We start from the raw sequence: 26,583 nt of genomic DNA, 5'->3' as shown, positions 1-26,583 counted from the left end.
TACCCGGCATGCTGCAGGCTGAGCAGCAGAAGCAGAGTGAGAATTTTCCAGCAGTGAGTGATTATTCATACATCCAGGAACTGCTGTAGTTTCAAAGTGCAACAAACAGCGACAGGGAGAATTGCTCTTCAGTGCTCTCCTCGCCACTACAGCTACGGTGCTAAGACATGGAGGGGTGAAAAAAAGTCTGATACAGACACAAGGGAAAGTATTCAGGTTTCAGTGCAGAGATTGAGAGGGAGGAAATGCAGATTAGACAGATGCCATGGAAAAATGAGGTATAAGCGAAGTGGGTACAACAGAATCAGAACAGTAGGAGTGAAGGGGGCGTATGCCTGTGAAATTGTATCAGAAGAGATAGAGGTAAAGAAGCAAGAGAATCCAACTACAAGTGAACAAAATCAAGGAAACACTAGATCATTATCTTTTGCTGCTTTCAGAAAGTAGCTAAGACAAAATGCACATAAAAATTTCTCCCAGTCTTTTAAGGTTAGCATACCTTAAGCATAACTGCTAGTCTTGGCTAATTTCAGCCCCATCAGCTCAGGCTGTAAAGGGGCACGCTTTGACGGAGAAGTTTAGACTGTAAGGAAATTGAGGTATGTACAACTGTTGCATCCTTTTTTCCTTTAAAAAGGAAAAACCAAAAAAAAAAAATCAGTTTCCACCAAGAACCACATTAAGTTGCAAAATCAAATATTCTTAAGTAGGAAAAGTCCAAGGCAGTAATGCTTATTGAAGTATGGCTTAAGCTCTCTTAATTCACTGTCCCTTTCCAAAAGCATCATTGTAATTGATTTTTTAAAATATACAGAAAAATCACATACCTTTTTTCCTATAGGTCACTCCACCTTATTCCACATACTGGGGGCTGCCAGTGAGGCTTTTCTCCATAGTTTCTTTTGCAATTCACTGAAGAAGTTAGGAGCTGTATGTAAATACAGAAGGGGGAGGGGGGAGCTGGGAAGGAACACCTGGTTCCCTTTACAAAGAAACTTAAATAAGGAAATTTGAGAGACTCCCTGGACATTCAGATTTTATGCTTGTACCTGTATTTACCAAACAGCACACCATAATTGTGCAGCACAGTAAACTTCTCAGCTGCCAAACCATGGCATGTCTCCCATTCTATAAACAAGCAGCAAAACAGCAGAAGCAGATATTTTGTTCACGTAGTCTAGTCCATTTTTCCGTATTTATAGGACAATTAATTGTTCATTAATGGAATTTTAATATCAGTGACCCAGTCTTTCCATTCATTTAAACACTTTGCCCTTTGTTGTCCAGAATCAGAAATCTGCAGGTAAACACCAGCCACAATCTCAGAGTAAAACTTTCCCATTCATTAATGATTTTCATTTGTGCTGGAAAAGAAACATGTCTGTCTACAGATGGACAGATGTCATACTAGTGTATCTAGATAGTTACTTTAGTTTCTTCCCCAAAACTTTTTGCTCTTGGGCGGAACAAAAATGGAAGCCAGTATTCTTAGATATTGTCCCCTTAATCTGTCCATGCTAAATAAAACTTGGTATGGTTGGTCAGCAACACAGGTAAAATTATTTAAGAGCTGCTGTAGGCTCCTAGGAAGTCATATCAAACAGCATGTGACCCAGAGATAGACTTTTTAGGTACGAGTTCCACAGATCCACAAGAGTCTCCAGAAGGAAAAAACAGTTTACGTGTGTGTGATGACACCACAAAGAACTGTGCTTTAATACTGCTGTTTCAAACCAGATTTCATACTAGATACTTGGATCAGCAAAAAACCTGAAAGATAAACATCACTGTTTTATGTACAATTCCGTTTCATCAAGCAGATCTCCTTCCCCTTTCCCTCTTTCTCAGGAAAAAAAAAAAAAGTTTGTATATTCCTCAAAAAGGTTTCTGAACAGACTTTTGATAATTAAAGAGATGAGCCTGAAAGACACAAAAATGAGAGTAAGTTGAAGTTGTTCCTTTCCATCTTACCAGAAAATTTTTACAACGTGAATTCTGTGTAAAATAACTATTTTGCTAAGATGCATCTAGAAGTCATGAGCCATCATCCATTCCTACCTGTTTCAGAGCTCTCTTTTGGCTAGTCTCTCAAAACTCAGTGGTTTCTCAGCCCTCCACCCTCTCTATTGGCACTTGCTTGGTCCTATCTTGCAGAACTACTTAAGAAATGAAGACAGCACACCATCTGTAATACAAACAGTATTATTAAATGAAAAAGCACTAGAAATAGACTAGAATGCATGCTACCGTCCAAGGGAACAGCTCAGCAATAGACTTCCAAGAAGTTCCAGCTGTTTTAACCTAACAAGTTTTAGAATAAAGCATGCTGCTTTAAAAAGTAACTTTTTTCCTAACAAATCAGTACCTTCATAAACAAAAGGGTCCCACGTCATTGTTGCGCCACCTCAAGCCCCTAACAAAAACTTAGGCCTTGAAAGGTAGAGTGGAATTTTCTGTATCCTGAACAGCTAAAGAATCTCACACTTACATAAAACAGCAGCGAGAAGTCAGCTAACAACGTTGCATTGAACTTCGTAAGATGGAACTTAATCACTCAACTTGAAACAAAGTCTCCCAGAACAACATGCCTGATAGCCAACTACTACGTTTTGTTGTAAGATAATTACAACACCACCAGAATGGTTTAACCTTGTGTTTTATGTGGTTTACTGTCAGATATCAAGACCTTTTTAGTATACATACAGGCAGAAAAAAAGCAAATTAAGAAATAAAGTGCTTTTCTTATCTCAAGCTGAAGCATTTCCTACGTCACACACACATAAATTGTCTCATCTCAGGTGCTGGAGACATTACCTTCCTAGCTCTTTATAGGAATTACAGCATAGCCTATAAATACTATTTGGCTTTTTATACAGCCATACGTGCTAAGGCATGGTTAAACATGATCAGCATACATAATTTGTGCAACTGATTTTACATACACCATTTCCAATAAACTGCTTAACTTCTGAAAATTTAACAAGCTAATCCATTCCCAGAACCAGGACACTGTGGATGAAGCAGTAACAAGAAGCAATTAAACACCGATTTTTCCATGAAAATAAACTGCCAGTACTACAACCATCAGCCAGACTACAGCTACATTATTGCATGACAAAGATACACACATTAACTACAGTTTATATGTTTTTCTTATTTATTCAAAAGCTAGGGGATGACAAAAAGGGTTAAAATGCTTTATGCCACCTACTTATTACATGAACAAATACTTAATCTAAAGGGACTCTTTTTACAAGCCCCTCTGTCCAAAAACCACACACAAGTTAGTTTTTATACACAAACGTTTATTTCTCAAATAAACTTCCCCTTTAAACACAAGGAATGAAATCTAAATCTTCATAAAGATGAATCCAAAATGAAATCCCTCCAGTACATTGTAATCACTGTTTTCTTGGTCACTACTGGCTTTAACTGTTTAACATCAAAAAACAAGGACATATTTTAAAAAATCATGCTACTGGATTCCTAGCTCTGCCTCTGACCAGCTCTATACTGATCTCAAATATTTTAAAATTTTACATAATCAAATCTGAAGCGTTTAATTGAAGAACAGCTGTGCATTAAACACAAACAACTGAACAAGAAGATTATAAGATGTAATCAAGTTCGTAACGAATATAGGTGTTCTTTTCATCGTTATAGATTCTTGGATAATGTGCTATCAGAGCATCCTGTGATCCGATGTAGATCGAATTATAAATCTTCCAATAAACATCTCTGACTTTCCTGGCAGGGTGAAACAAACCCTAGAAAACAGAACAGAACAAAATTTATTAGAAGTTTAAGGTCTAAATGTCTCTTATTGAATTTAATCAAGTTTTGCACAATAAGCATTTTAAAAAGCAACTAAAGTAACTAACACCACTTAAAACAGAGAAGGTACATGACATGTGTCACTCCCAATTTTTGTGACTAAGCCAGCAAGTAGTAATTAAGTTTTATTTAGAGACAAATTTCTTATCTTCTTTTTTTCTGCAGGGAGAAATTCCACTGAATTTATTTCTAGTTTTGTATTCTTCTTTTAAAATAAAAAATAAAACCTGCTGCATTATACTTGGTTGGAACTGAGTTTTACCTTCGGCTCTGCTAATTATGATTTGTGCAGAGTGCTAGATAGGAATATATGAGATAAACTATTATTAAACCTAAAAAAAATGAGCAGAATGTGAAAGCTCTAGGAAAAAAAAAAACAAACAGTTCTATGTAACAAGAATATACAAGTAGTATTTGAAAAAAAAAGTACACTGTGCAAGAGACTTCCTTCACCTTCCTACTGATGTCAGCATCTTTATGCTGAGACCTCCACCATAAAAAAAACACAGTGAAATTCTGTATCTGCAAATAATTAATAAAATGCTGCCACATCATCTCTACATTGATCTGCATTACACTCATCCTTGCTTCCCACCTGTTACGTGAGTTTAGATTTTATAGCCAACGCAGCAAGAACTGTTACGTGCAATTACACAGAAATGGAGCCTCCACATGTTACTGCCACATACACATTTACAGAAGCTGAAGTAACTAGTGTTGACGCTAATGGCATAAATTCTGATCAAAGCACTGTTTTCTAGTGCTTCACTCTTAAAGTTTTAAAAGTCTTACTGTTTTTCTTGGCTCATGACAAATAATGCTGATTTAATATTAAGCCTATCCTCTCATTTATTTATCTCACTTGTTACTTTTTCTCAGAACCCCTTGCACTATTAAGTTATTCCCCGGTCATTAGTTAGTGTCCTCAAAATTTGTGAGATGTTTCCATGTCACATATTAGAGTGCCAGGCTATTTTAGCCAATTTATATTCTAAGTTACCTTCTACTTCTATGCAAGTTCCTCAACGTAATCAGCTATCTCCCTATACCAAAATCTCTGTTTATTGCATATTTCAATTATTGAAGTCCTTGGTATGGAATGCCACGTTTAAAGAATACTGTAAAAGCCACACTGTTTTCCTTTGCTGGAAATCATCTTCAGTTGATTTTCTTTTGTCTCCTGGAAAGAAGCCCTGCCTGATAATTGCTGTCTCTGCTATCCCAGTACACATAAGGACTTACCTGTAAACAATACTGCAACATTCTGCAGGGACCAATAGCAACCCTGAGGCCCTCCAGAGCCCCCATAACTGCCTGAATGACGTGAGGAGAGGTTTCAAACACATTGGGCCAAACGTAATTTAACAAATGATTAAGAGAATCTTCACAGCCAAACCCATAAACACCAAGAGACATATGTTGCACCACAGCACTGGCTGTTTGTCTGTGTACAAGATCCCTGCAAAGAGAACAATAGTCTGTTAGTAAATTATACTTGAATATACACGATTGAACAAGCATAGCGTTTCTTTTCTATAACACTTTTTTTGAAAGCACTAACATACACTTTCAATGCATATTTACGGACAGTAAGAGGCAGAGTAACAAAAACCAGTAAATTAAAGACAAAGTTTTCTGACAAATTACTGCATGCTAATTCCTCAGCAGAAGTACTAACAGTAGAAATTATCAAAAGCAGTTTGAATGTAAGAAGTCTTGACTCGCTTAAGATGCTTGTATCATTTTAATCTTTTAAAATATTAGTAAAATAGGAGTACATAATCTGAATTATTTGCAGGTAATGGCTTCCAAATTATCAGTCACTTAACACCTTCAGCAAACAAGGAAAATATGTATATTTGCTACCATTAAGTCCAAGCTATATACTTCAAATACATGACTATGGCTAACTGTACCACAGATAGAAAGAAGTGCACTCACCTGTCCATTAAAGCATCTTCAAGCAATGGTGTAACAGCGTAAATGTAATCTTTTCCCATCTCTCCAATGTATTCAAACAGGAAAGAAAGAGATTTTAACACACCATTCTGGACGTTCAGTTCTGGAACTCTGTATTCATTCATGAGTGCAGGCAGCACTGTGAAAGGTGAGCATGTTTCAGCTACAATAGCAATTGCTACTGTAGTACATACTCTGTTCTGCCTTTCCTGTACTTTCAAGTTATTTAGCAGTGTAGCCAACACATCGTGAGGTCTGGAAGAGATAACATGCGCGTCCGTGTCAATAGACTCAGAGAGGATTTGGATAGATTGGTTGAGTTTCACATAGCAAGTGGCAGAAAAGCATGGCTTAGCCCTTAAAAAAAGTTTAGATAACTGGGAAACAACATAAACTACAAAAGTGTAAAACAGCTTAAGCAACTGCATGATCCTCTTTTCATAACCAACATTTTCTTACTTCTCTAGACTTACCTTTTTTCCTGCCTTCTGTTCTCCCTCTTGTAAACGCTGGAGGGTAACAACAGCCCCCCCACTATTACTCTGATCCCACAAGTAGTTACAAACTTGTATAAAACCATACACATTGACAGAGAAACGTCCTGTACAGACAACCACAGTTACAGTATTCATCGGTTGCTTGCTGTACCTGTATTAAGTCAGTCATCAGTCACTTATTTAAGAATATGCATAAAGATGTAAATTGTGCTTCATTTTACAATCTGTTGGCTTGCACTATCACCTTAGTGGCAAAGACTCACTTGCAAATCAGTAAAAATATTGATCTGTGGAAAAATAAGACTCTAACCTTGCTAGTCTACAAATTCAGTTCAAAAGTGCAGCACCCTATGTTAATGAAGAACAGGTGAATGTATTCTCCTTCTACAAAATGAGTAAAATCAAGGCTCCACATTTCACATGTTAAATGTAGAGAAGCCTGAATAATTCTCACCAGAAAACTCATAATTACCACTATGTTAGGTAACTGTGTATACAAGAGGATAAACATTAAACCAACTTACCCAATAGCTTTTGCAATATAACCAAAAGTGTTCACTGTGGCTCTTCGGATAGCTTTCTTGTGAGCTTTTAATAATTCAAGCAGTTCAAAGCAGATCCTCATCCATTCTCTTGCAGAAACATATTCTGCACCTCTGAAAGAGAATAAAGTGAGTCACCTCTTCAGTGATGCTACAGGTTTTTAAATAAAGCCACATAAATTGCAGCACCTATTCATTTACTGTCAACAAAGAGATACTGCTTAAGCAAATTCCTTAATTCCTGTTAACATTAGACCTTCACTGGTTAAGAGTGTACTCAATTTGTTGCATTGTGTGCATTCTAATTTTGCATAAATGGACAACATACTTCTTAAAGTGTTTGCAAAATAATGTAATTACAATATGTTCAACAGTCAGTCAGCTAAATAGAACATCTTAAGCTTCATACACAACTTAAGACATATCAAGAGATATGACAATAAATAGCTCGAAGCCAAACCTGATACTCAACTTTAGCTTTTGCTACAATAATTTCCACACAGAGGGTCAAATATTTTATCATTAGTCAGTTTACCTGTCTGCAATGCGCCCAACAAGATCAATACAATTTTCCTGTACTTTCTCATGTCTGTTCTTCAAAATAGGTGTAAGCCGTGGCAGCAGATCTTTGATTGGTGGCGTCATCTTGTGCATACCTATTAAATTCAAAGAGTCATATTTAGTTTTATAATGCCTTTTCATGTTGCTCTTGAGCAGGCATGTAATCAATACACAAACGTACCTATAACATTCACAATAGCCTTAAGCGCTCCGAGTATGCTGCCCAGTACTTCAGGATATTCTTCACCCAGGTACTCATACAACACAACACCCAAGTGTCCCATCAGTTTTTCCTACAACCAAGTAAAAAGATTTAGAAATTATTTTCTTTTCTCTTGCATTATTATGACATACTACAGCAAATTTAGTAGGAGAAGTCAATACAATACCTCTTGACAAGTCTTCATGACAACTGCAGTACGAGAGATCAGGTCAGCAGCCTGCTGCCTAACTTTAGCTGATTTGTTGTTCAAACGCCACAAAACTGTACCACAGATTTGTGGCAAGTAGGGTTTAACTCTTTTGCCTAGAGCATTAACCACTGTGCCAAAACCATTCAGCATCACAGAATCCTGAGTGCAAAAACAACAAAGGAAAAATCAGACCAACAGCAACACTACATTTTAATTAAATTTGACCTCATCTAAAATGGCTATTAACATGCTAACATTCCAGAGCTTGTTTCTGGATCTTGCTGATTAGAGCACTGACATCTAAAAAAAGATTCTAAAAATCTAACTTAGAAGCATATTATTTGTGCATAACCAACAGTGAGCTAGCTTACAATTAAAGTGCACCAAACACTAAATACTCTTGGCCATACCTCTGTGGTCTGTTCCTGAAAGGCGTACAAGATACCATCAATAAGCTGTTCTTCCAGTTTATGATCAATGTCTGCTGCCCCTAGGTTTCCCATTATCTTCTCAATTGTTTCCATGACCATTTTTCTGTACTGCTCAGCCTCATCCTTCAGATCATCCACAATTCTAGAAATAATTTCTGCTGCTCCAACTTTATTTGCCAGCTCCACAGTTGTATCAACCAGCTGAAATACAGAAATGTTAAGTAAGCAAGCATTGTTAAAAATCTACTTTCTACATCTGAAAAATAAATTTCCCTACTCCAAAGAGGAGAAACAGCATCATGCATGTTAAGCCCATACGAACAACTGTTTTGACCTTTAGAAATCATACAATGTTTTAAACAACACAAATGGGGTGAACCACCCCACCTTACAATGGATGTAGACTTATATTCACAGATGTGAAGTATCTTGATAGCCTCCTAAGAACCTGTATAACTTCTAAATCGCTAGTCCAAACAAAATTCAGCTTCAGGACACACAAGACAATTAAGCATCTAGCCTGAATTAACATTCTAATGCGTATTTTCTCCTACTGCAAAGAATTTGCCAGCTAAAAAACCCAAAATACCTGTCTGTAATTTCTTCTGTCCAATGCCATTCTGTGCTGCCAGAAGTGTTTAAAAAAAGGTGGCAAGATTTCAGTTTTAATGTAGTTTGCTTCAACACCATCCGTACCACAACACTGCTTTACCACCTGTCAGGAAATAAAAATCCAACAACTTAAATTGTGTAGTGTTTGGGGTTTTGGGTGGGGTTTTTGTTGTTATTTTGGTTTGGGTTTAGTTTTTTTAAGAAAAGGAAAAACATACATATTCTATATTAATGCTAAACAATCATTCTGACATACCTTCAACACAATTTTTTTCATCTCTTCATCAGGAGACTGGAACTCTCTGATAAGGATTAGCATGACTTCTCTGGTGTAATAATTTGCATACTCAGCATCCATAAGTGGAATTAGGTAACCAATAGCCTTCAAAAAGGCAGCCAAACCCTATTTAAATACAGAAATATCTCTAGTGAGTTACAGAACACACACGTCCATTTCAGTTCAAACCGCATAAAGTATTGTAGATATACCTTTCCTCTGTGCTGACGGATACCCTTCCATAGAGGCTTCAGAACAGAATCAAATGACTCAATACCATAGGGAGTAGCTGCCTCAGCCAAAGCAGCAATAGCCAAAGCACTGATGGTGCGAACTTTCTGCTGCTCATCCACCAAACCTGCAACAAAATAGCGTTTAGTACCACTTCTTGTGACTTAAATTCAAAATAGCAAAAATATACAGGGGCAGCATAAAAGGTATTAACTTATTTTCAGTAAAACTGAACCACTATTCCTCTTTCAGAGTCAGCTGAACTGTTTCTCAGTGTCAAAAGAACACAAAAAACAAGGACCTTACTATCCCTGTGCCTCACTAGCGTACAAGAAGTTTTCCAAATATAAAGTGAGTTTAAAAAATCTTTGCCTAGGAAAGCAAAACTTACCATGTTCAATAATTTCAACCAAGCTCCTGAGATGAGGCAGGATAGCACAACCCATAAGAATAGCAATCTGCTGTACGATCTTGATGCCAGTATGCCTAGCTTGCCAGGATTTTTTGCTTTTACAGACAGCTTTCAAGAAGGGTAACAGAGAAGGAATGCCCAAAGCAGAGGCAACAACAGCAAAGGCTCGAGCTGTAGTATTTCGGACATATTCATCCATATTATCAATATCAGGTCGCATTGTGGAGATCATTGTTGCCAAACCAGCAGCCTGAAGGAAAAAGATACAAAACATACCAATTGAATTTATGAACAACACAGTTAACTCCTCTGCCACGCTTATAAACTTGCAGCTATAAGCTAACTCAGTGCCATAATGAAGGATGGAACTTTACCTTAGCCAAGTTTGAAATAATTTCTCTGCCTTCCACTCTAGCATAGTAGTCTTCATCAATCAGCAGTGGTTCAATGACAACAAGGATCTGAAAAAGACAAACAAATTAAGATTTTAATTAATTAGTACTTTTACTAGTATTTCTGTCCCTAATACATTCCATGAAACAGAGGTGATTTCATGGATCCAAGCTTAAAGCTTTATGATGACCGGGGGGGAGGGGGGAGGTGAATTTAAATCTATTACACTCTTTTTAAAACTCATTGTCTCCGAAGGACCTGGCCTAGAGATACTACCTAGATCAGATAAGATCTCCTTCCCACCCCCACATGCGCATGGATCATTTTTACATCGTGCCTTAATACTATAAAGCCCATACTTTGATCACACTACAAGACCTTAAAGTTTGGCTTAAGAAAAAATACAAAAGTCAATTACATTAAAAAACCATGGTACCATCATCTTCTGATATGCAAATAAAATAGACACTTCTCCCAGCAATGATCAGAAAAAGCAAATCAAAGATGAAATAGTAAACTGCATCAGACCTTGTGTACATATGGTCGGACCAAGTCATCCAGTTTGTAAAGAATTCGGTCGATGACTTTGACAAGCAAGTGACGCTCCTGATCTTCAAGCGTTGGAGACATCAGCAGAGGCAGAATCTGATTAAACAATGGCCCTGCTCCAAATTCCCGAGCTTTATCAGTAATTTGTCGCAACGCAGCCTAAAGAAAAAGAACCTATCAGTTAAACTAAGGAAACAATACTGAATAATTCCAAACCAGGTAGATATTAATGAAGTTAAAATGTATTTCACTGTAACCACAGGCTTCAAAATACTTGCTCCTACCACCGCAAAAATCTACTTCAAATAATTTTATGCTGATCTGTAAAAACGTATGAGTGAAGAGAAACACCCTGATGTTAGCTCCCAGATGTTCCATTTTCAAGAAACGCATGTCCCTGGTCTAATATTAAGAATGGCTCCTTCTGAAGAGTAGCTTATACAGCACTTACTTGCATCTAGGCAGCTTGGCGCTACGGTCAATCTAAAGCAAAACTGTGCAGAAAAGACTGCTAACATATTCCATAATGTGCAAGGCTGAAACTTAACTAAGAGCTACACTGCTAATTTAAGTGTAAGAAGCAAGACGCAGAAAATTATGAAGCCCTGTAAGCAGAAAGCAGGATAAATCTAGTTTCTCTTAATTGAAAAAGAGCAGCAATACTAAATTACATCGAATGACAAACAAAAAGCCACACAGATATAGAAGAGGAAGAAAGCACTAAACAGATACCAAAGTTTAGAAGACTATCTTAAAGAGAATCCCAGGGACAACTGAAACTAAACCTCAAAATAAATGTAGATTTTTTGGAAAATAAAGTGACATAAATGTATCTGACAATTCATCTTACCTTTCTCATGGGAGGTGTACCATTCTTTATTTTCAGAAGTAATTTCATTATTTTTCTCTCCTTCTGTTCTTCAGGACTCAAAGTCGATTCATCAACATCAACCTACAAATAATTCCAGACAAATAAACAGGCATTGCTACATATTCAAAAGAAATCAGGAAACTTCAATCAGTATGTATGAAATCTCATTTACCAGCAGTTTATCAAAGTACTGGATATCATCTGGTTTTAGGAATGGAAGATTGCCAGATGGCTGGTCATTAACACTCTTCATAGTCCGGTCTTCCGTCTGCATGTGGAATCCAGTCATACCACCCAAAGGTGTTGGAGTTGCTGTCAGCTTACGAGCTGGTGTGCGAATAGGTACATAACCTGCTGGTGGGGGAAGAACCTACAGAAGAAAGAACAAAATTTATCTTATCACAACAGATATAAAAAGAGGAAGACATCAAATACAAAACATGACTAAACTTCTATCTTCCATTGTATTTGTCCGGGGACAAATTCACCACGACAGCTTGTATTTGTGCTTATCCTGTATTGATGACATTTCAGCAGAAAGCCGACTTCCACTGCTGAGAGCTTGGAAGTCTCTTGCAATAAACTTTGAAGTCTCTTTACAAAGAATTAAAGAAACACTTCAATATCTGTATCAATACAGTGTACTTGCTGACTTTGAATTTGTTACTCTCATCTGTTATTTTTCTACTTCTGGACTTAATATTTTTTTTCAGTCCATTCAGAGCTTATTCCTCACTTTAACAGGCATTCAAAACATTGAGAAGCAGAATAAAAACTGGCCATTGAGATGATCTTTAGTTCTCCCTTTCTAATGGATTTACAATAAATCAGTACCCAAACTGATCAAACTTCTCCGACCAATAATCAATACTTAATGTGAAACAATCTATTTCTGGGAGAACTTTGTTTAAAAAAAAAAAAAAAAAAAAACAACCAACCAAACAAAAACAAAATAAAACAAAAAAAAAAAAAAAACAAAACACCCTTCCCCCCAACCCCCTCCGAACCCAAACCAAATATCCCCTGGCAGAAAAAAAGCCATCATGGTCTGCTGTATTTTAATCCAGATGAATTACCTTATATCCTTCTGGAAACATAGCATCCAATTCTTCATCAGAAAGTGGTCTGTTTCTCTCATCAATTTCCCTCTCCCAACGCCAAGCCTGCAGCTGTTCAGGAGTCATGCTCATTATATGACCTATATTCAAATTAAAAAAAAAAAAAAAGTTAAAAAGGATTTTTAAGAAGTCTTCTGTATGCAGATTACTTGTTTACTTAAGTACTCTCTCGAGCCAAAGTTTCCACAGCACTTTCCACATCTGTAGCCAGTAAGATACCAAACTTTCAGAGAGCATTTTATAAATTTTTTACCAATTAAATTGAACAGGAATATTTTTTAACAGAATAATTTTTTTTACAATTAGGGTGGTAGAACACTGGCACAGGTTGCCCAGAGAGGTGGTGGAATGCCCCATCCCAGGAAACATTCAAGGCCAGGTTGGATGGAGCTCTGAGCAATCTGATCTGGTTGGAGATGTCCCTGCCCCTTGCAGAGGGGTTGGACTAGATGGCCTTTGAAGGTCCCTTCCGACCCAAACTATTCTAGGACTTCAGATAATCTTAGTCTCCATTGCCCTCCAGAACTGAGTTGCTGTAAGCATTAAAAATGGTAAACTGAGCATTCCATACAGGCAGGAGAAAAATGTTAAGCAGAAGTATATTTCAAAATACAGTATAAAGGTAAATACTTCATTTATCCACAAATAGTGGAAATGAAGCCTTATAGAATGGACTGAGCTTACCTGGTGTAGGAGTTGCCATGTTCATAGCTGGTGTACCAATGGGTGTTTTGCCAGGTGTCAGAACAGGAGTGCTGCCACCCATTTGGCTAGCAGGTGTTTCATCCCATCGTGACTTTCTTTTACTTGCTCCTGGAGTTGGTGTCTCACCAATGGAGTCACCACCTCTGTCTGTTCGAGGCGTCTCAGCCCATCCACTACCATGTCCCGGAGTATCTAAGGAAAAACAAAACAAGTTTTGCAGAAAGCTGCACAGTATATACTCCAACTATAGTATCAATATCCAAACCCATTTTCAGTATCTCATCCTCATGTCTACACAAATCAAATATCAAATAAACAAACACACTAGACAAAAAGTAAAGACTACTTTGGTGAATATTGAAAAAACACAGGCATTACACTAAAAACATCCAACAGAGAACTTCATTACATGAAAAAAGCTTGTCAACTTCTTGCTGAATCTTAGTATAAATAGATAAAAGCCTAAAAAATACAAAAGAACTCAGAAATTCTATAAATTGGACAAAGTACTCCATGCCCTCCCTTGATTACGCATTACGTAACAATGGTGTTTCACTGTTCTCAGACACACGAACTTGATTCAAATTAGGCAGGCAAGAAAACACTTCCAAAACTTGTTTTAATGCTAACTTCCTCAAAAAAATTAAACAGCTCAAAATCAACATGCGTAAATATATCATGAAGGAGAAACACGCGGTGCTGCTTAGCCCTGTGCGAAAGTTGGAGATTTCTGGGTGTGAAACAGGCCTACACGAAATAAAACTGCCAAAAATGAGCAGGCTGCCAAGTGGATCCTCTGGGATCTCATCTGTGCTCCATGAGCTGTCAAAGACGGTCACTAACTCTTTGCTGACTTATCCTATTGCAATGAGCTGTTACACCACCAATGTGGATTTTGAGACTGGTTTTGGTATAAAGAACTGGTTTATTTATGGTAATTATGTTTGCTGTTTGGGAAGGTTTAACAGTTATGGTCAGTACCACTTGATGGATTATTTCATGGAATATGAATAGTTGAGGGAGTTCAATGTGCAAATGTATACGTTTGGGGGGTTGGACTGGATGACCTTTGAAGGTCCCTTCCAACCCTAACCATTCTACGATTCTATGAAAAGCAACTGAACGTTAGCTCCTTGACTATGCCCTTTACACATTAAAATCCCAACCAGCAGCGGTCACTAGATACACCACAGAACTTTTATTCTAGTTTTGAGTCAAGGTGCTTTCATAGATGTGAGTTAAGCTAACAAGCAGAATTGAATGCTACAAACTCAGACAAAAACATCACTTCACATCAACCACTAGGTGTCAGAATATAATTACTTCTTGCTTGACTTCTTCTTAAGATGAAAAAATCCCACACAATTAACCATTCAAAACTTATGGTGAACTGTAAAGCGCATAATAAATACCTCTTTCTGTTTTAGGTGTTTCATCCCATCGATTTTTACGTGCGCTGGAAGTGGCACCTCCGTGGCCTGGTGTGGCATGACCAGGCGTGTCCCGTCCGGGTGTTGCAGCTCCTGCTGGTGTGTGACTGGGAGTCGGATCCCATATTTTTGAGCCTGGTGTGGCACCAGGAGTTTCACTACCCTTTGCACGGCCTGGAGTTTCATCCCACCGCAGAGATGGTGTATGTCCAGGAGTCTATACAAGACAAAGTCAAAAGTATTAATGTCTCTCATGCTACATAGTAAAAGAGTGCTAGTTACTCTTTTTAGTAGAGTAAGAAACTTCTGAAATTCAAGAGTATTAGCATTAATAATGTCTTCTGTAGATATGCTGATGAACATTAGGATTATTACCTCTGCTTGATCCCAACTGGATAATTTTTTAGGTGTAGCACCAGGAGTCTGATCAGCTGTCTGATCCCAACGCCGTTTGCGTTTTGAAGGTGGCTGAGATGCAGCTCCATTGACGACTTTAAGCTCTCCAGCTTTAGCCTTTTCAGCTAGTTGTTGCCTAATTTCCCTCTATTCAAGGGCACAAAAAGACAAACAGAAGAAACAGATTTCTTAAGGCGGCCTCTTCAGACTATATCTTTAAAAGAGATTTTTCAGCTGTGTCTTATCTTTTTTATGCTATTTTTGAGATTTTGCACAAATAACACACAATTAGCTACTATTTTAATTTCAAATTTATTATCTTTTTAAAGTATTCTATACTGATAGAGCAGCTATGTGCTTGGAGGAGTTTTTTTTAAATTTATTTCTTATAAAAGCTGTTACTATAACAAATGCAAACGCATGGAGAATTTTTGAGTGCTATCAGTTTCTGTCACCTATATGTACGCCTTAAAATCATTACACATCTGTTTGAAACAAGTTCCACTTCAGTAATTTAAAAGTGGATGAGTCAGAAAATGTGTTTATGAGTCACATCTCACGACACAGAAAAGCCCTGAAATTCTTATTTAAAATTCTGATATGACTTTATCAAAACAGTATACTAACCCAGACTGTTTTTAACTTATCAGTGTGTCCATGAACAGTATAGATTGTCAAAATTATGAACTAGTTCCTCAATTAAGGTAAGTGAAGTAGAGTAAATCAATGTAAGTCTACAGAGGTCACTGGAACTACAAGATCTTGCTCCAATTAACAAGATGGCATTGTAGGTATTACACAAGAAATTTGATTATATTACCAGTATCTTCTTACCTATTAAAATGAGTTTTAATAGCCATGAATAAAGCATGTACTTTAATATTTAAAATGAAATGTCAACCTTACACCAATTCTTAGTACTGCAACATCTGTTGCAAGGTGCTTCAACAAAAGCCTTTCAAAACTTCCCTGAATTCCCTTTACACAGAACTCGCAAAAACAAACACCTCTGACACTGAATACCCTTCAGTGACTGTAAATTTTTGTTTTTCATGCTCTGAAAGAAAACAAACAACAAACGTCCACGAGCTATAAAAAAAAATCCAGATTAAAATATATTGAGACTGTTTCTCCCTCCATTGTTTAGGTATTATATAGAACAGATGATTTTCAAAACTTTCATCTTTAAATTCTACTGACTTTCAATATGCAAAGAACACAATTTTCCAAAGAAAAAGACTTCTAAGTCAAGACAAAAAGTCAACAGAATTTCCATTCTCACTTTCTTAACATACTTTCAAAGGCTGTAAAATGAAACTAAGTTCAAGTGGAAAACTCTGCCCATACACACCTCTTCTTTCGTTAAATGCTGTTCACGCATAACATCCATGTACGTTCTGGCATTCATTTTAGGATCTGGTGTCTTCCCTCCTGTGGAAGAGAACAGCAACAGGAATGGAACACAATGAGTACAAGATAAGCAGAAACTACTGACTTTTTCTATTGTCCTGCTCTAATATTATATTATTCCATGATCATTTAATTTTACTTTTTGATTGAAATTTTAAAAAATTACATGTATCTTACGTTTATTCAGTTTGCTGATCAATTTAACCTGTTTGAACACAAACATAACTACTGCAGTTTCAAACAAATATTTTAAAGCCGATATAAATGATAAAATGACAACACAGTTAAAGAGCCTTCAGAAGTGATGGGTTCCTGGGTTGCTAATCCGGAATACGTACACTTTCGTGCCTTTGTCTCCATCAGCAGTTCTGACTTCAAGCAGCAGAATAGAAGCCTAGAAAATTATCTCTTTACCATTAGTAACACTTTGGAAAGATATTTATATTCAAAACATTACCTTGTGTAAGCTGTTAAGTCCTAGTTGTTATCTGACTACAAATAACTATTGCATACCTAAGTAATGTTTAAAATGTTTTATCATAAAGACCCATTTACAAGTTTGATAAATCTGGACACTTCTCCCAGATTTTCTAGTGTCATATTGTAAAAGGGCTTCATTAAAACAAACAAATAAAACAAAAAACCCCAAAAAACTGTTTGATGGCACTTTCCCCCTCTTCTCAAGGTACAATTGTCATTGGGAGCTGAATGCAATACAGTACAAATACCACCACAATGATACTCACAGGTAATGGGTTTTGTATACCATATGTTGTTTTATGCTGTGCAGCTTGAGTTAATTAAACTTTTAAATACTTTACAAGAAGCCCAACATTATAAAAATTAGACTTGTCAAGAAAAAACACTTTTCTTTAAGAAAAATGTGCAGATTTGCTATACAAGTAGTATAGCATTATAATTTAGGGAAAAAAATAAACTTCTTAAACATTTCTATGCTGAAGATCATTGCCCAATTGGCAGTGTCATTCTGACACTAGCTTTGATAGGACTTTCCTTTGGAATACTTTTTCACCATAATCTACACAGGATGTGTTGAACTGCACCCTTAAGAATGCAGACAGGACTGGCATATAGCAGTACTGCTGTAGGAAAGAAATTAAGGACAGTTAGTATGGGCCTGTGAATTCTGACAATACATGTTTATATCAATTACAATTAAGCAAGTAAAATAATTAATATCCCTATTAATTCATGCAGGCTGAAATTCTCATTTGTAAAACCTGCAAAATAGCTACTAATTTTAAGCCAACAGGCACCTTATTGCCACATGTGAAACTCACTCACCTGAAGAAAGTTTCTGTCAGACCCACTAACACCCCTTTTCCTGACTTGCATTCTAAAATTATCAGAACAGACTTGAACTATTAATAGTATCAAAGTCTTATATATGCTTTTCTTTCTTTTAGCTATACCACCTAGGTTTACATAGGATGGTAAGAATCAGGTGCTCTATTTTGAGAACTAGCATTTCAAAAGCAATAACCCTGTAATTCTATGACTTGGAATGACAACTTTCAAGGTACTGAAAGAATTTGAGCATTCAATACACAAGTTGTTCAAAGTATAATGCACAACCCAAAACAAAATGAAAAGAGAAACCTTTAACCCTTTGTGTTTCTATGGCAATGGCTCATTATTTTCTTGTCCTTCTACCTGGAAAGAAAACTTGTATTATAAAAATGAAAAATACGGCAACTAGGTTTTCAACCAAATCTCTATAAAAAGGGGATGTTTAAAACAAAACTAAGTTTATAAGCATGCCAACCAAAATCAAAGGGCTAAAGACAATTAAAGACAAACTTCATTAAGGGTATAGAAAAGTCAAAATAAATTACCATCTGCAAAAGGATCAAGACGCTCAGGGGAAATTATCATCATACGCCTGTGCTTTTTGTACTCATCTTCCCGATCTGCAATCTTTTGAGGACGGTGTTCTGCAAAAGGATCATACTAAAAACAAAAAAAAGCTTGTTAGTCACAACTGTAAAAACAACATGAAAACTGTCTGGTGACCACAAGCCTGTATTCACTTCCAGTATTACTAAAAAGGCCTACTTTATTTTTAATCTCAACTATGTAGGAATGTTAAAACACTCTGCTAATACAAATTTTACTTCTGTAACTGATTTTTTTTTTAACAACGGAATTTCTTTTTAAATAAAACAGCAAATTTTTGTCAGAAGTTAAGAAGCTTATTCACTTGTTACTAAAGCATTTCATGCTGTCAATCTTCCCCTTCTTTTTGCAGGGGGACTTAATGCTGCTTCATATGCTTTTAAATTTCACAGAAAAATACTCCAGGAACATAAAACTTAAGTGTTACATTTTCTTTACAAAAACAGAAGTATAAAGGACATTAAGTTTTCCAGTTATTTTAATTTTTGAAGTATGCGACTGATCAAAAAAAAAATTTTAATAGTTTAGAGTGCATGCCCACATTGCCTTTATATGCAGAAGTGTCAATTTTTATCACCTTGTAGAATTCTAACCTAAAGTAGTAACAAGCTTACAGCAAAAGTAAAATACCATAGCCCTTAACATACATCTTGTATTTCCAGAAGAGAAAATCTGGTCTCAAAAAACTTAAACACTTCTTTACCCTAATATCTACAACAATATTTTATTGTGCCTTAAATTAAGATGTACCTGTTCAGTAGACTGCGGTATGTCATTAAGCAATGCCACTGGAGCATGGTACCCCGGCTTCTTCTGGCCAAGCAAACTTGTAGAAGGATAGTCATCATCATCCTGTCAGTAAAAAGACATGGCAAATTTGTCATGCTGATACTGTATTTAGATAAAATAATACCAAATTAACATACTGTGGTCATAAAAAAGATGAAAATGGACAATTACAACAACTAATTCCAAATCTTAGTATGCTTTTTCATATAGCTTATTTTATTATTCCCAAACTGCTGAACCAAATTAACCTGCAATACGCTACATGTAATCAAGTATGCTATCTACACTAGCTATACAAAAAGTCTGTATTTCATATTAGCACTACTGATATTGTTCCCTAGTCAGCATATGAAAACTATTTTTTTCTTAAAAGCTAGTAGATCTAGAACTAGGTTCAGTAAGTAACCCTATAAAAAAGCTTCAGGAACAGTAAAAATTTCAGATATATATTAATGTTGACCTTAATCACAATGGCAGTAACAATTACTCAGAAGGTGTAAGATGCTTTTGCTATCTATTTCCTCATATTAGTCAGTTTCTGTGCAATAATTTACAGCAACCCAAAAGAAAAATTGCTCTTAAAACCATGAACTGATTTCAGTGAGAGCCTGTAATGGAAATTTTTAATTAAGGAATTCTTAGAAGTCTACAAATGACACACAGTACATCACTAAAAACATGTAACAACTAGTACTAAATTGAACAAAACAATCTTCCTTCCTTTTAAAAATATAATTCACTCATTGTAATATGTAGTTGCCTATGTATTTATGGTCAGAACTGTAGTTTCTGACCACTACTGCAACTGAAAATGTGGTCAAATATTTAACACTAGAAATTAACATAAAGTAATCTTACAAGCGGGACACATAAGGAGACCATAAGACAGTTAAAAAGACAATTATCAAAAATTGCTCTGAAATTTGAAATGAAGTAGAAATAGAAATCTTAAAATAGTCACTTAATTTCGTTGGTCCAAGTTTTATTAGATTTTTTTTCTCCCATCATCATTTTTCACGTTGGTAGCAACAACAGAACTAAGTTAATTATTCCAGTCAAGGCTAATACTGATAAAGTACCATTTTTGCCTTCTGCTTCGGTCTACATGACTTTCAAAGCACAATTCACTAATTACACACCAGACTTAGGACTTACAAGCTTCCCAGATATGACTTATTTGGTCCAGTATGGCTTTAATGACAATAACCGCTTTACTTCAGCAACTGCAATTAAACATTACTCTAAAGTAATTCCAAAATACCTAGAATGCATGCCCTGAACAGATACATAAAATCACTTACATCTTCCAACTCAGTTGCTGCAATAGAAGTGACGTATCCAGCAAACCTGCTGTCACTGCCACCATAAATTTCTTGGTCATAATATCCGGTGGAATCAAGGCCTACTCCTTGTGCTTCATCAAGAGCAGGTTTTTTTCCTTGAATTTCTCGAATTTGTGCTTCAATATCTAGGGTAAAGACATAAAAAAAAAAAAAAAAAGTCTTTACATATACACACAAAATGTAATATTTATGTTACTATGTACAACAAATTGAGGTTTTCCACACAATATCAAAGATTATCTCTAAATAAATAAACCAATATGACACATAAAACTACAAAATCATTATGCTAATAAGCAGCTTTTCCTTAAATTCTAATATTATCCAGCACAGACTACCTCAATTGTATGGCCTAAAGTAAACTATTCAAACCTACTGTTAATAAATCTCATTTTCCAACAGAGATAGCAGATAAGGTAATTTACATCACAGTAATATTTCTCAACATTACACTAACACACTTTCTCAATGAATGTAAACCTCTTAATAAAAAAAAGTATTTCAAAATGTTATCATCAATTAGCAAACCGATTTTGCTAATTTAAACAAATCTGTCCAAAAGAGCTACTGCATGAGTTGTCAAATCTGAGAATATTTAATAAAACACTGAACAGTGTATTGTGTTATCTAACACATCAAAGTTGTATTATCTTTGAAAAAAATAAAAAAAAACCAAACAAACCCAAACCTCTTACTATGCTACTGGATACCAAGTTAGCAAAAAAAAAAAAAAAAAAAGTTAGGAGCAGTTTCTTTTCACTCTGGCAGCTCAAAAGTTATTTATTCATAACTATTCCCGCCTCCATCACCATCTTTGAAGAGTCTACTATTCTTCTGAATAACAAAAAGCTTACCCTTCAAACAGGACAAATGGGAGCTTTGTCATATTTTTAACCTATCAGGGTCTGACTCTAACCAACTCTGGTAGTCATCTTTGACCTCAGAAATTTGGTACTTTCAGAAAGAACATTAACTTGTTAACCCAGAAAACATGGAACCAAATTAAATCATGCTTTCCTCCTAGCTGTTGTAATGCAACAAGAAAATAAGTTATAGTAATTCAACTGTCTTCAACAAATGTAATTGTAACAGAGATATAAAGGCACAGCTAACTCCATAAAAACTTATTATTTCCATCTGAATTTAATTTGATTCAATAGATATGTAAAGACATTATCCATCCAGTGCGAACTTCAGTAGACCAAAAAATAATTTCAATGGCCAAAAAAATACCCAAGAGTTGTACTTCATGGCTGAAGGAATACCAAGCATCATGCTTGAGCAGGAGGGCTGGACTATATGGTCTCAAAAGTCCCTTCCAACCTCAATGATTCTGCAATTCACCCTTTTCCATCTGAAGTGGTATTGTCTGCTATGTTAACTTGAGGGAAATTTGCCAATTTACAAAAGCTACAGGAAATTCTCTTCACAAATAATCATATATCTTGATTACTCACTAGTTTTTTACTGTTTTTCCACATTTCTCTTTTTAAAGATTAATAAATTGCACAAGGTTTTCCCACCGAGATATCTTGCAAAAGCACTATACTACATCATCTGCTATCAAACCTAGCAAAAACTAAATTAGAATATATTGGGTTTTTTTAAATATAAGATTATTGTTCATCCAAGTTACTGGATCTGAGACATAAACTGGGGAGGGGTGTTTGGTTTTGCTGAATTTTTTTTAATGATTGAAAGACTGCAGATCAGAATTGCTTAGTTTAAAAGGAATCTGTCAGCCCTGTAAACTTCAAGACCAAGGCTGGGTCCTTTTCTTATCACAAACTGACACTAATAAGAAAAATAATCCCACCACTGTAAGCCAAGTTATGCCTCCTGTACAAAGGCACGTTTTCTATAGAGAAAATCTACAATTCCTGCAGTGGTCTAGTGGGAAATGAAAGAAACAGCAGAAGTACATTTCTAAAATTATCAAGAGTTCCATGCATAGAAGATACATCATAGCAGCCGATAAGAAGAATCTTGCTCCAGCCAGTTAAGGGCTTCGTCAAACTTTTGCAGAGGTCCAGAACAGGGTAACTTGGACAGTCATCTCTGCATTACAGAAACTCATGAGAAACTGAAACCTGACAAAAGCTTGACAGTGCTAGCCATGATCACCGGCTGAATCCTGCCCTCAGGTATATCCAGCTCCCCTCAAAATCATTCCAGCAAGTCCAGAACTCGAGACACATTGCTCCCCAATATGTTAATTCCTGGAGAAGCAGCAGAAAGAAAACTACTGCCGAAGACAAGATCCTTGTCTTGCTCACAGGTCTCTAACCATCTTCAGCAGCACATCACACATATCCTGTTTACCAGTGTCATCTTAAAGTATTCCATTTTCGTGAAGTAGTCCTACAGCATGGTTATGGAACTGACACAACTCAAATACTTTTCTCACAGATTTTTTTTTATTTATTTGTGTTTCTTCTAAAAAGCAGATCAAGTTCCCGATTCCTTTTGCAGCCTGGTGCAATGCAGCACTGGGGTGAAAAAGAATACCTGAAGCTTCCGTTGCTACCAAGGACAATACTACTAGCATTGAGTGCTTTTACAGTATAATGACATTGTTTCTTATTTCTAAAGAGCAGTTACTAGAACACCACCCTGCCTCTTCAAGTAGCATATTAAGTCTTGACTATGCATTCATAGCTGTAACCAACTTCAAAATAAAAAAGCCTACAGATCTTGCCTACAATGCAAAAGCCTTTCCATCATCTGTTCACTGAATCAACCTAATCATGTAGCTCAGTCAAATAAAGCACCAGTAAGCACCCTGCCATGTCGCATGGGCCACAGAGATTTGCCTGGGCATGGGCTCCCACCACTACTATCATCAACATTGTCTATTAAAACAGCGGTGGTATCAAAAAAGTGTTAATACAAAAATATTTTCCTATTAATAGTTCTTACCAATGCTTTACAGGCTAAAGGCCTTGTTTTCTTACTTTATTTTTAAAATAGCTACATTTACTGAAGAGGGTAGGTACAGTTCTCATTCATTATTGGCCCTCTCCTTTAAATGACAATGACTATAACTGTTTGCAGATTAAGGAACATCCTCATTTTCTCATAGCAAAACCTGCTGGGTTATCTATCACAAAGCTTAAAAATACATCGTGTAAACCAAAGTACTTTGATGATTTAGTCAACTGGGACATAAACAGAAATTTCAGTCAAAGACAGAGAAACAGTAAAAGGAGTGGAATAAAAAAAAAAAAGGAGGGGGGGGGAAGGAGGGAATAATATCCTACTGATCATTCCTTTTTCCATATTTTACTCTTTAATATATTTTGGTATTTTAAAATAAGTAACTTTAACATGCACAGTAGATTTGAAACATACCCATTAAAGTCAATGTGTTTGAATCTGAAGTCACTGAAAATCTAGCTCACAGCCAGATCATTACATCCTTTCCCAAAATCTATACTCTATTACCATACGCGTGAGTTCTACTAGAACGTAAGACATTATTCAGCATGAAAAAAGAAATACTAATCAGACTCCGTACTGAAGTAGTATTTTACAGTGTAAGTAGTTTCTATGTTTTCATGCCTTATCATATTTTTGCACATTTAACTTGCCTCGTGCAGCTTAATTTCCAGCTACTTCAGCACTCTCATAGATGTTAGATCTGTTATGTTTGGAGATCTCTGTTCTTTTTTGAGCAAGAAAATAAGCGATGCAAATTTAAAATTACCTTCAACAGCATTCAAAACTCTACCATTTATTGACGCTTTATAAGCTGCCCTTTAAAACTTAACTTTACAGCCTAAAGCAAATTGAGCTATGTAACTGAAACAATCTCAAACTGTTTTGAGATCTCTTTCCAGTTGTGTCTTGAACATATCAATCAACAAGTATTTAACAAAAGCTACAAAGACATGAAAAATCTTCTAAGACAATTTAGTAACAAACAACTAAATTTGGAAACTCAGTCAGGAACTGCAAGAAGATCAGAGAATCCAGAAGAAAAATAATCAAGCTATTCAGCTAATATCTCCATGTTGAGAAAGACTGCATTACATGGTCATACTCGATTATACAGAATTTTTTATTTAACTACATACAACTCCCTTTAAAATATATTCTGATATAACACTAATCAAAACACATGCAACTGGAAGCATGCCAATGTTTTCATTAAATTCAATTGACCACTATTTGCTTCAATAAATAAGCAATTTAAGTAAAAGAAAAGATCTACTATTTTATTATTAAAAGCTCTTTGGGTACTAGGAGAGGCAGGGCACTGTGATGGGTAATATTCACCTAGGTGAGCCTTAAGCATGCCATAGCATATTAACAAAAGACAAGACAACTTCTGTAATTTCTAGAAAAGTGTTCCAGAACGTTAAAAAAAAAAAACAAAACAAAATCTAAATAACTAAACAAATGAGTGAGACAATGGTTTAAGCTTTTCTTCATCTATAAACTCAAACCTGGTCTGCAATGTTAAAGACTATATTAACTTCACTTCCACGGGAGAGGATGCCTCTCCATTTGAAAAGTTTTTTCAGTGTAAAACTTACCGCCCCCCAAGGTGATTAACACCTGGGTGCCCTGCTTACCTCACAGTGTACAACCACCATCCAGAGGCAGTTTTTGCTTAATGAATTATGGATGTAAATTAAGACAAAACAGAGCAGATCACCTATCATACACAGAAACATGAGTGAAAACCCAAAAGCAAAAACACAGAAGCAGTATGATTCTAAAAATTATTCTTCCTTGCCTGAAGATATTTAAGAGCACGGCAAACCACACTGTCCAAGAGAAAAAAAAAAAGCTTTGATTCATACTGTAAAGAGCTGGAAGCAGTAGTGAACACAGCCACACAGCACCTCGGAGAATAACACCACACTGCCTATGAAAGCCCTCACTCATTAAACCACCCAGAGACCAGTTTTCTTACGTAAACACTCGGCCGACAGGAAGTCTCCGTGCTAAAACGGCAGCTGAAATGCTTGAGACCTCACACTGGTTTTTCCCTTCCTTCGGGGCATTTTTCTCAGCAAGCACCACGTCGACGCGGTGCTTAGCAAGAGCTCGGGCCATGATGGCTTTCAGCGGGCAACACCCGTTCACCCTCCCTCTCTGGCCTCCTGTTTAATGCGTAACCAGGCCGAAGGGCTCGGTCAAGAGAATAAACGTGTGCTATTGGCATTTATGATGTGAAACTGAGGAGGCGTGAAGTGCAATTTTTTCAGAGCGCCGGCCGAGGGCTCGACAGGAGCGCCAGGAGGCGGCCGCGGGGAGATGTGCGCAGTGATCGGGAGCGGAGGCAAAGAGCGGCCCACGGGCGACTTTTCCCGGAAACGCTGCTCAGCCTGGGCATCGTGCCGGCAGGCGGAAGCCCAGCAGGGACTCGTGCCCCAGCGGAGCCGCCGGCCCCGTCAGCAAAAGCGGAGCTAACCGACACTGCTCCCCCCCCCCCCCCCCCCCCCCCCCCCCCCGCGGGTCTGGGCAACCGCCATCCGCTTCATCCCACACGTGCACAGCGAGAGTCCTCCCCTCCTTTAAATCAGGTTCCCCCCGCCCGCCCCCCCGGCCCACCTCCTCCGCCCCCGAGCGCGAGGTGGCGGCCTGGGTATGGCGGTGACACAAGCGGAGACGCCATTACAAACAGGCCCGGCCCGCCCGCCGCGGAGCCAGCCCGCCCGGCCTCCGCCCGAGGAGCGCGGCCTGACGCTGCCCAGATTCGGGAATAAACACAACCAAAATACAATGGTCAAGCGCGCGGGCACAGAGGATACCGCTGCGGGTGCCTTTCGAGCATTTTTACCTTCGTGGGTCTTGGCGATCTTCGCCATTTTGTCCAGAGCGAACAACGCCGAGGCGGAACTGCCGCGGCCCCGCCACTTCCGCTACAAGGGGGAAGGCCGAG

General features: G+C 37.1%; 1 protein-coding gene across 3 annotated transcripts; it reads right to left on the bottom strand.

Annotated features, from left to right (window-relative positions):
- Positions 1 to 3,134: 3,134 nt before the first annotated feature.
- SF3B1 (splicing factor 3b subunit 1) lies at positions 3,135 to 26,583 on the bottom strand. 3 transcript variants are annotated; one of them, XM_086750381.1, is made up of 25 exons: positions 26,482 to 26,581; positions 20,649 to 20,815; positions 19,309 to 19,410; positions 18,498 to 18,612; positions 16,583 to 16,662; positions 15,211 to 15,378; positions 14,818 to 15,052; positions 13,385 to 13,597; positions 12,659 to 12,780; positions 11,755 to 11,952; positions 11,562 to 11,663; positions 10,691 to 10,870; positions 10,144 to 10,230; positions 9,749 to 10,019; positions 9,339 to 9,484; positions 9,106 to 9,252; positions 8,827 to 8,952; positions 8,217 to 8,438; positions 7,783 to 7,965; positions 7,575 to 7,686; positions 7,368 to 7,488; positions 6,815 to 6,946; positions 5,776 to 6,048; positions 5,077 to 5,293; positions 3,135 to 3,767 (listed from the first exon to the last, which is right to left on the bottom strand). In XM_086750381.1, exons 1-25 carry the CDS (start codon positions 26,507 to 26,509, stop codon positions 3,609 to 3,611), a joined length of 3,906 nt encoding a protein of 1,301 aa, XP_086606507.1. In that variant the 5' UTR covers positions 26,510 to 26,581; the 3' UTR covers positions 3,135 to 3,608. The 3 variants fall into 3 exon arrangements, 2 of the variants coding, with proteins under 2 accessions (XP_086606507.1, XP_086606508.1); XM_086750382.1 differs by lacking the exons at positions 18,498 to 18,612; positions 19,309 to 19,410; positions 20,649 to 20,815; positions 26,482 to 26,581 and adding an exon at positions 16,980 to 18,281; XR_015258860.1 differs by lacking the exons at positions 3,135 to 3,767; positions 5,077 to 5,293; positions 5,776 to 6,048; ... (14 more) ...; positions 13,385 to 13,597; positions 14,818 to 15,052 and adding an exon at positions 16,980 to 17,035 and having other exon boundaries at positions 15,318 to 15,378; positions 26,482 to 26,583.

This window comes from Chlamydotis macqueenii, chromosome 6 (genome assembly GCF_036417535.1).
Source record: "Chlamydotis macqueenii isolate bChlMac1 chromosome 6, bChlMac1.mat, whole genome shotgun sequence".
Taxonomy (NCBI): Eukaryota; Metazoa; Chordata; class Aves; order Otidiformes; family Otididae; genus Chlamydotis; species Chlamydotis macqueenii.
Note: the sequence above shows the minus strand (reverse complement) of the source record. Positions and strands in the feature narration are given on the sequence as shown.

Coding starts and splice junctions, on each gene's coding strand:
- SF3B1 (XM_086750381.1), bottom strand. CDS start 26,509: ATGGCGAAGATCGCCAAGACCCACGAAG. Junction 10,871..11,561: donor GTACACCTCCCATGAGAAAG/GTAAGATGAATT, acceptor CTTTTTCTTTAG/GCTGCGTTGCGACAAATTAC. Junction 7,966..8,216: donor TTCAGGAACAGACCACAGAG/GTATGGCCAAGA, acceptor TTTTGCACTCAG/GATTCTGTGATGCTGAATGG.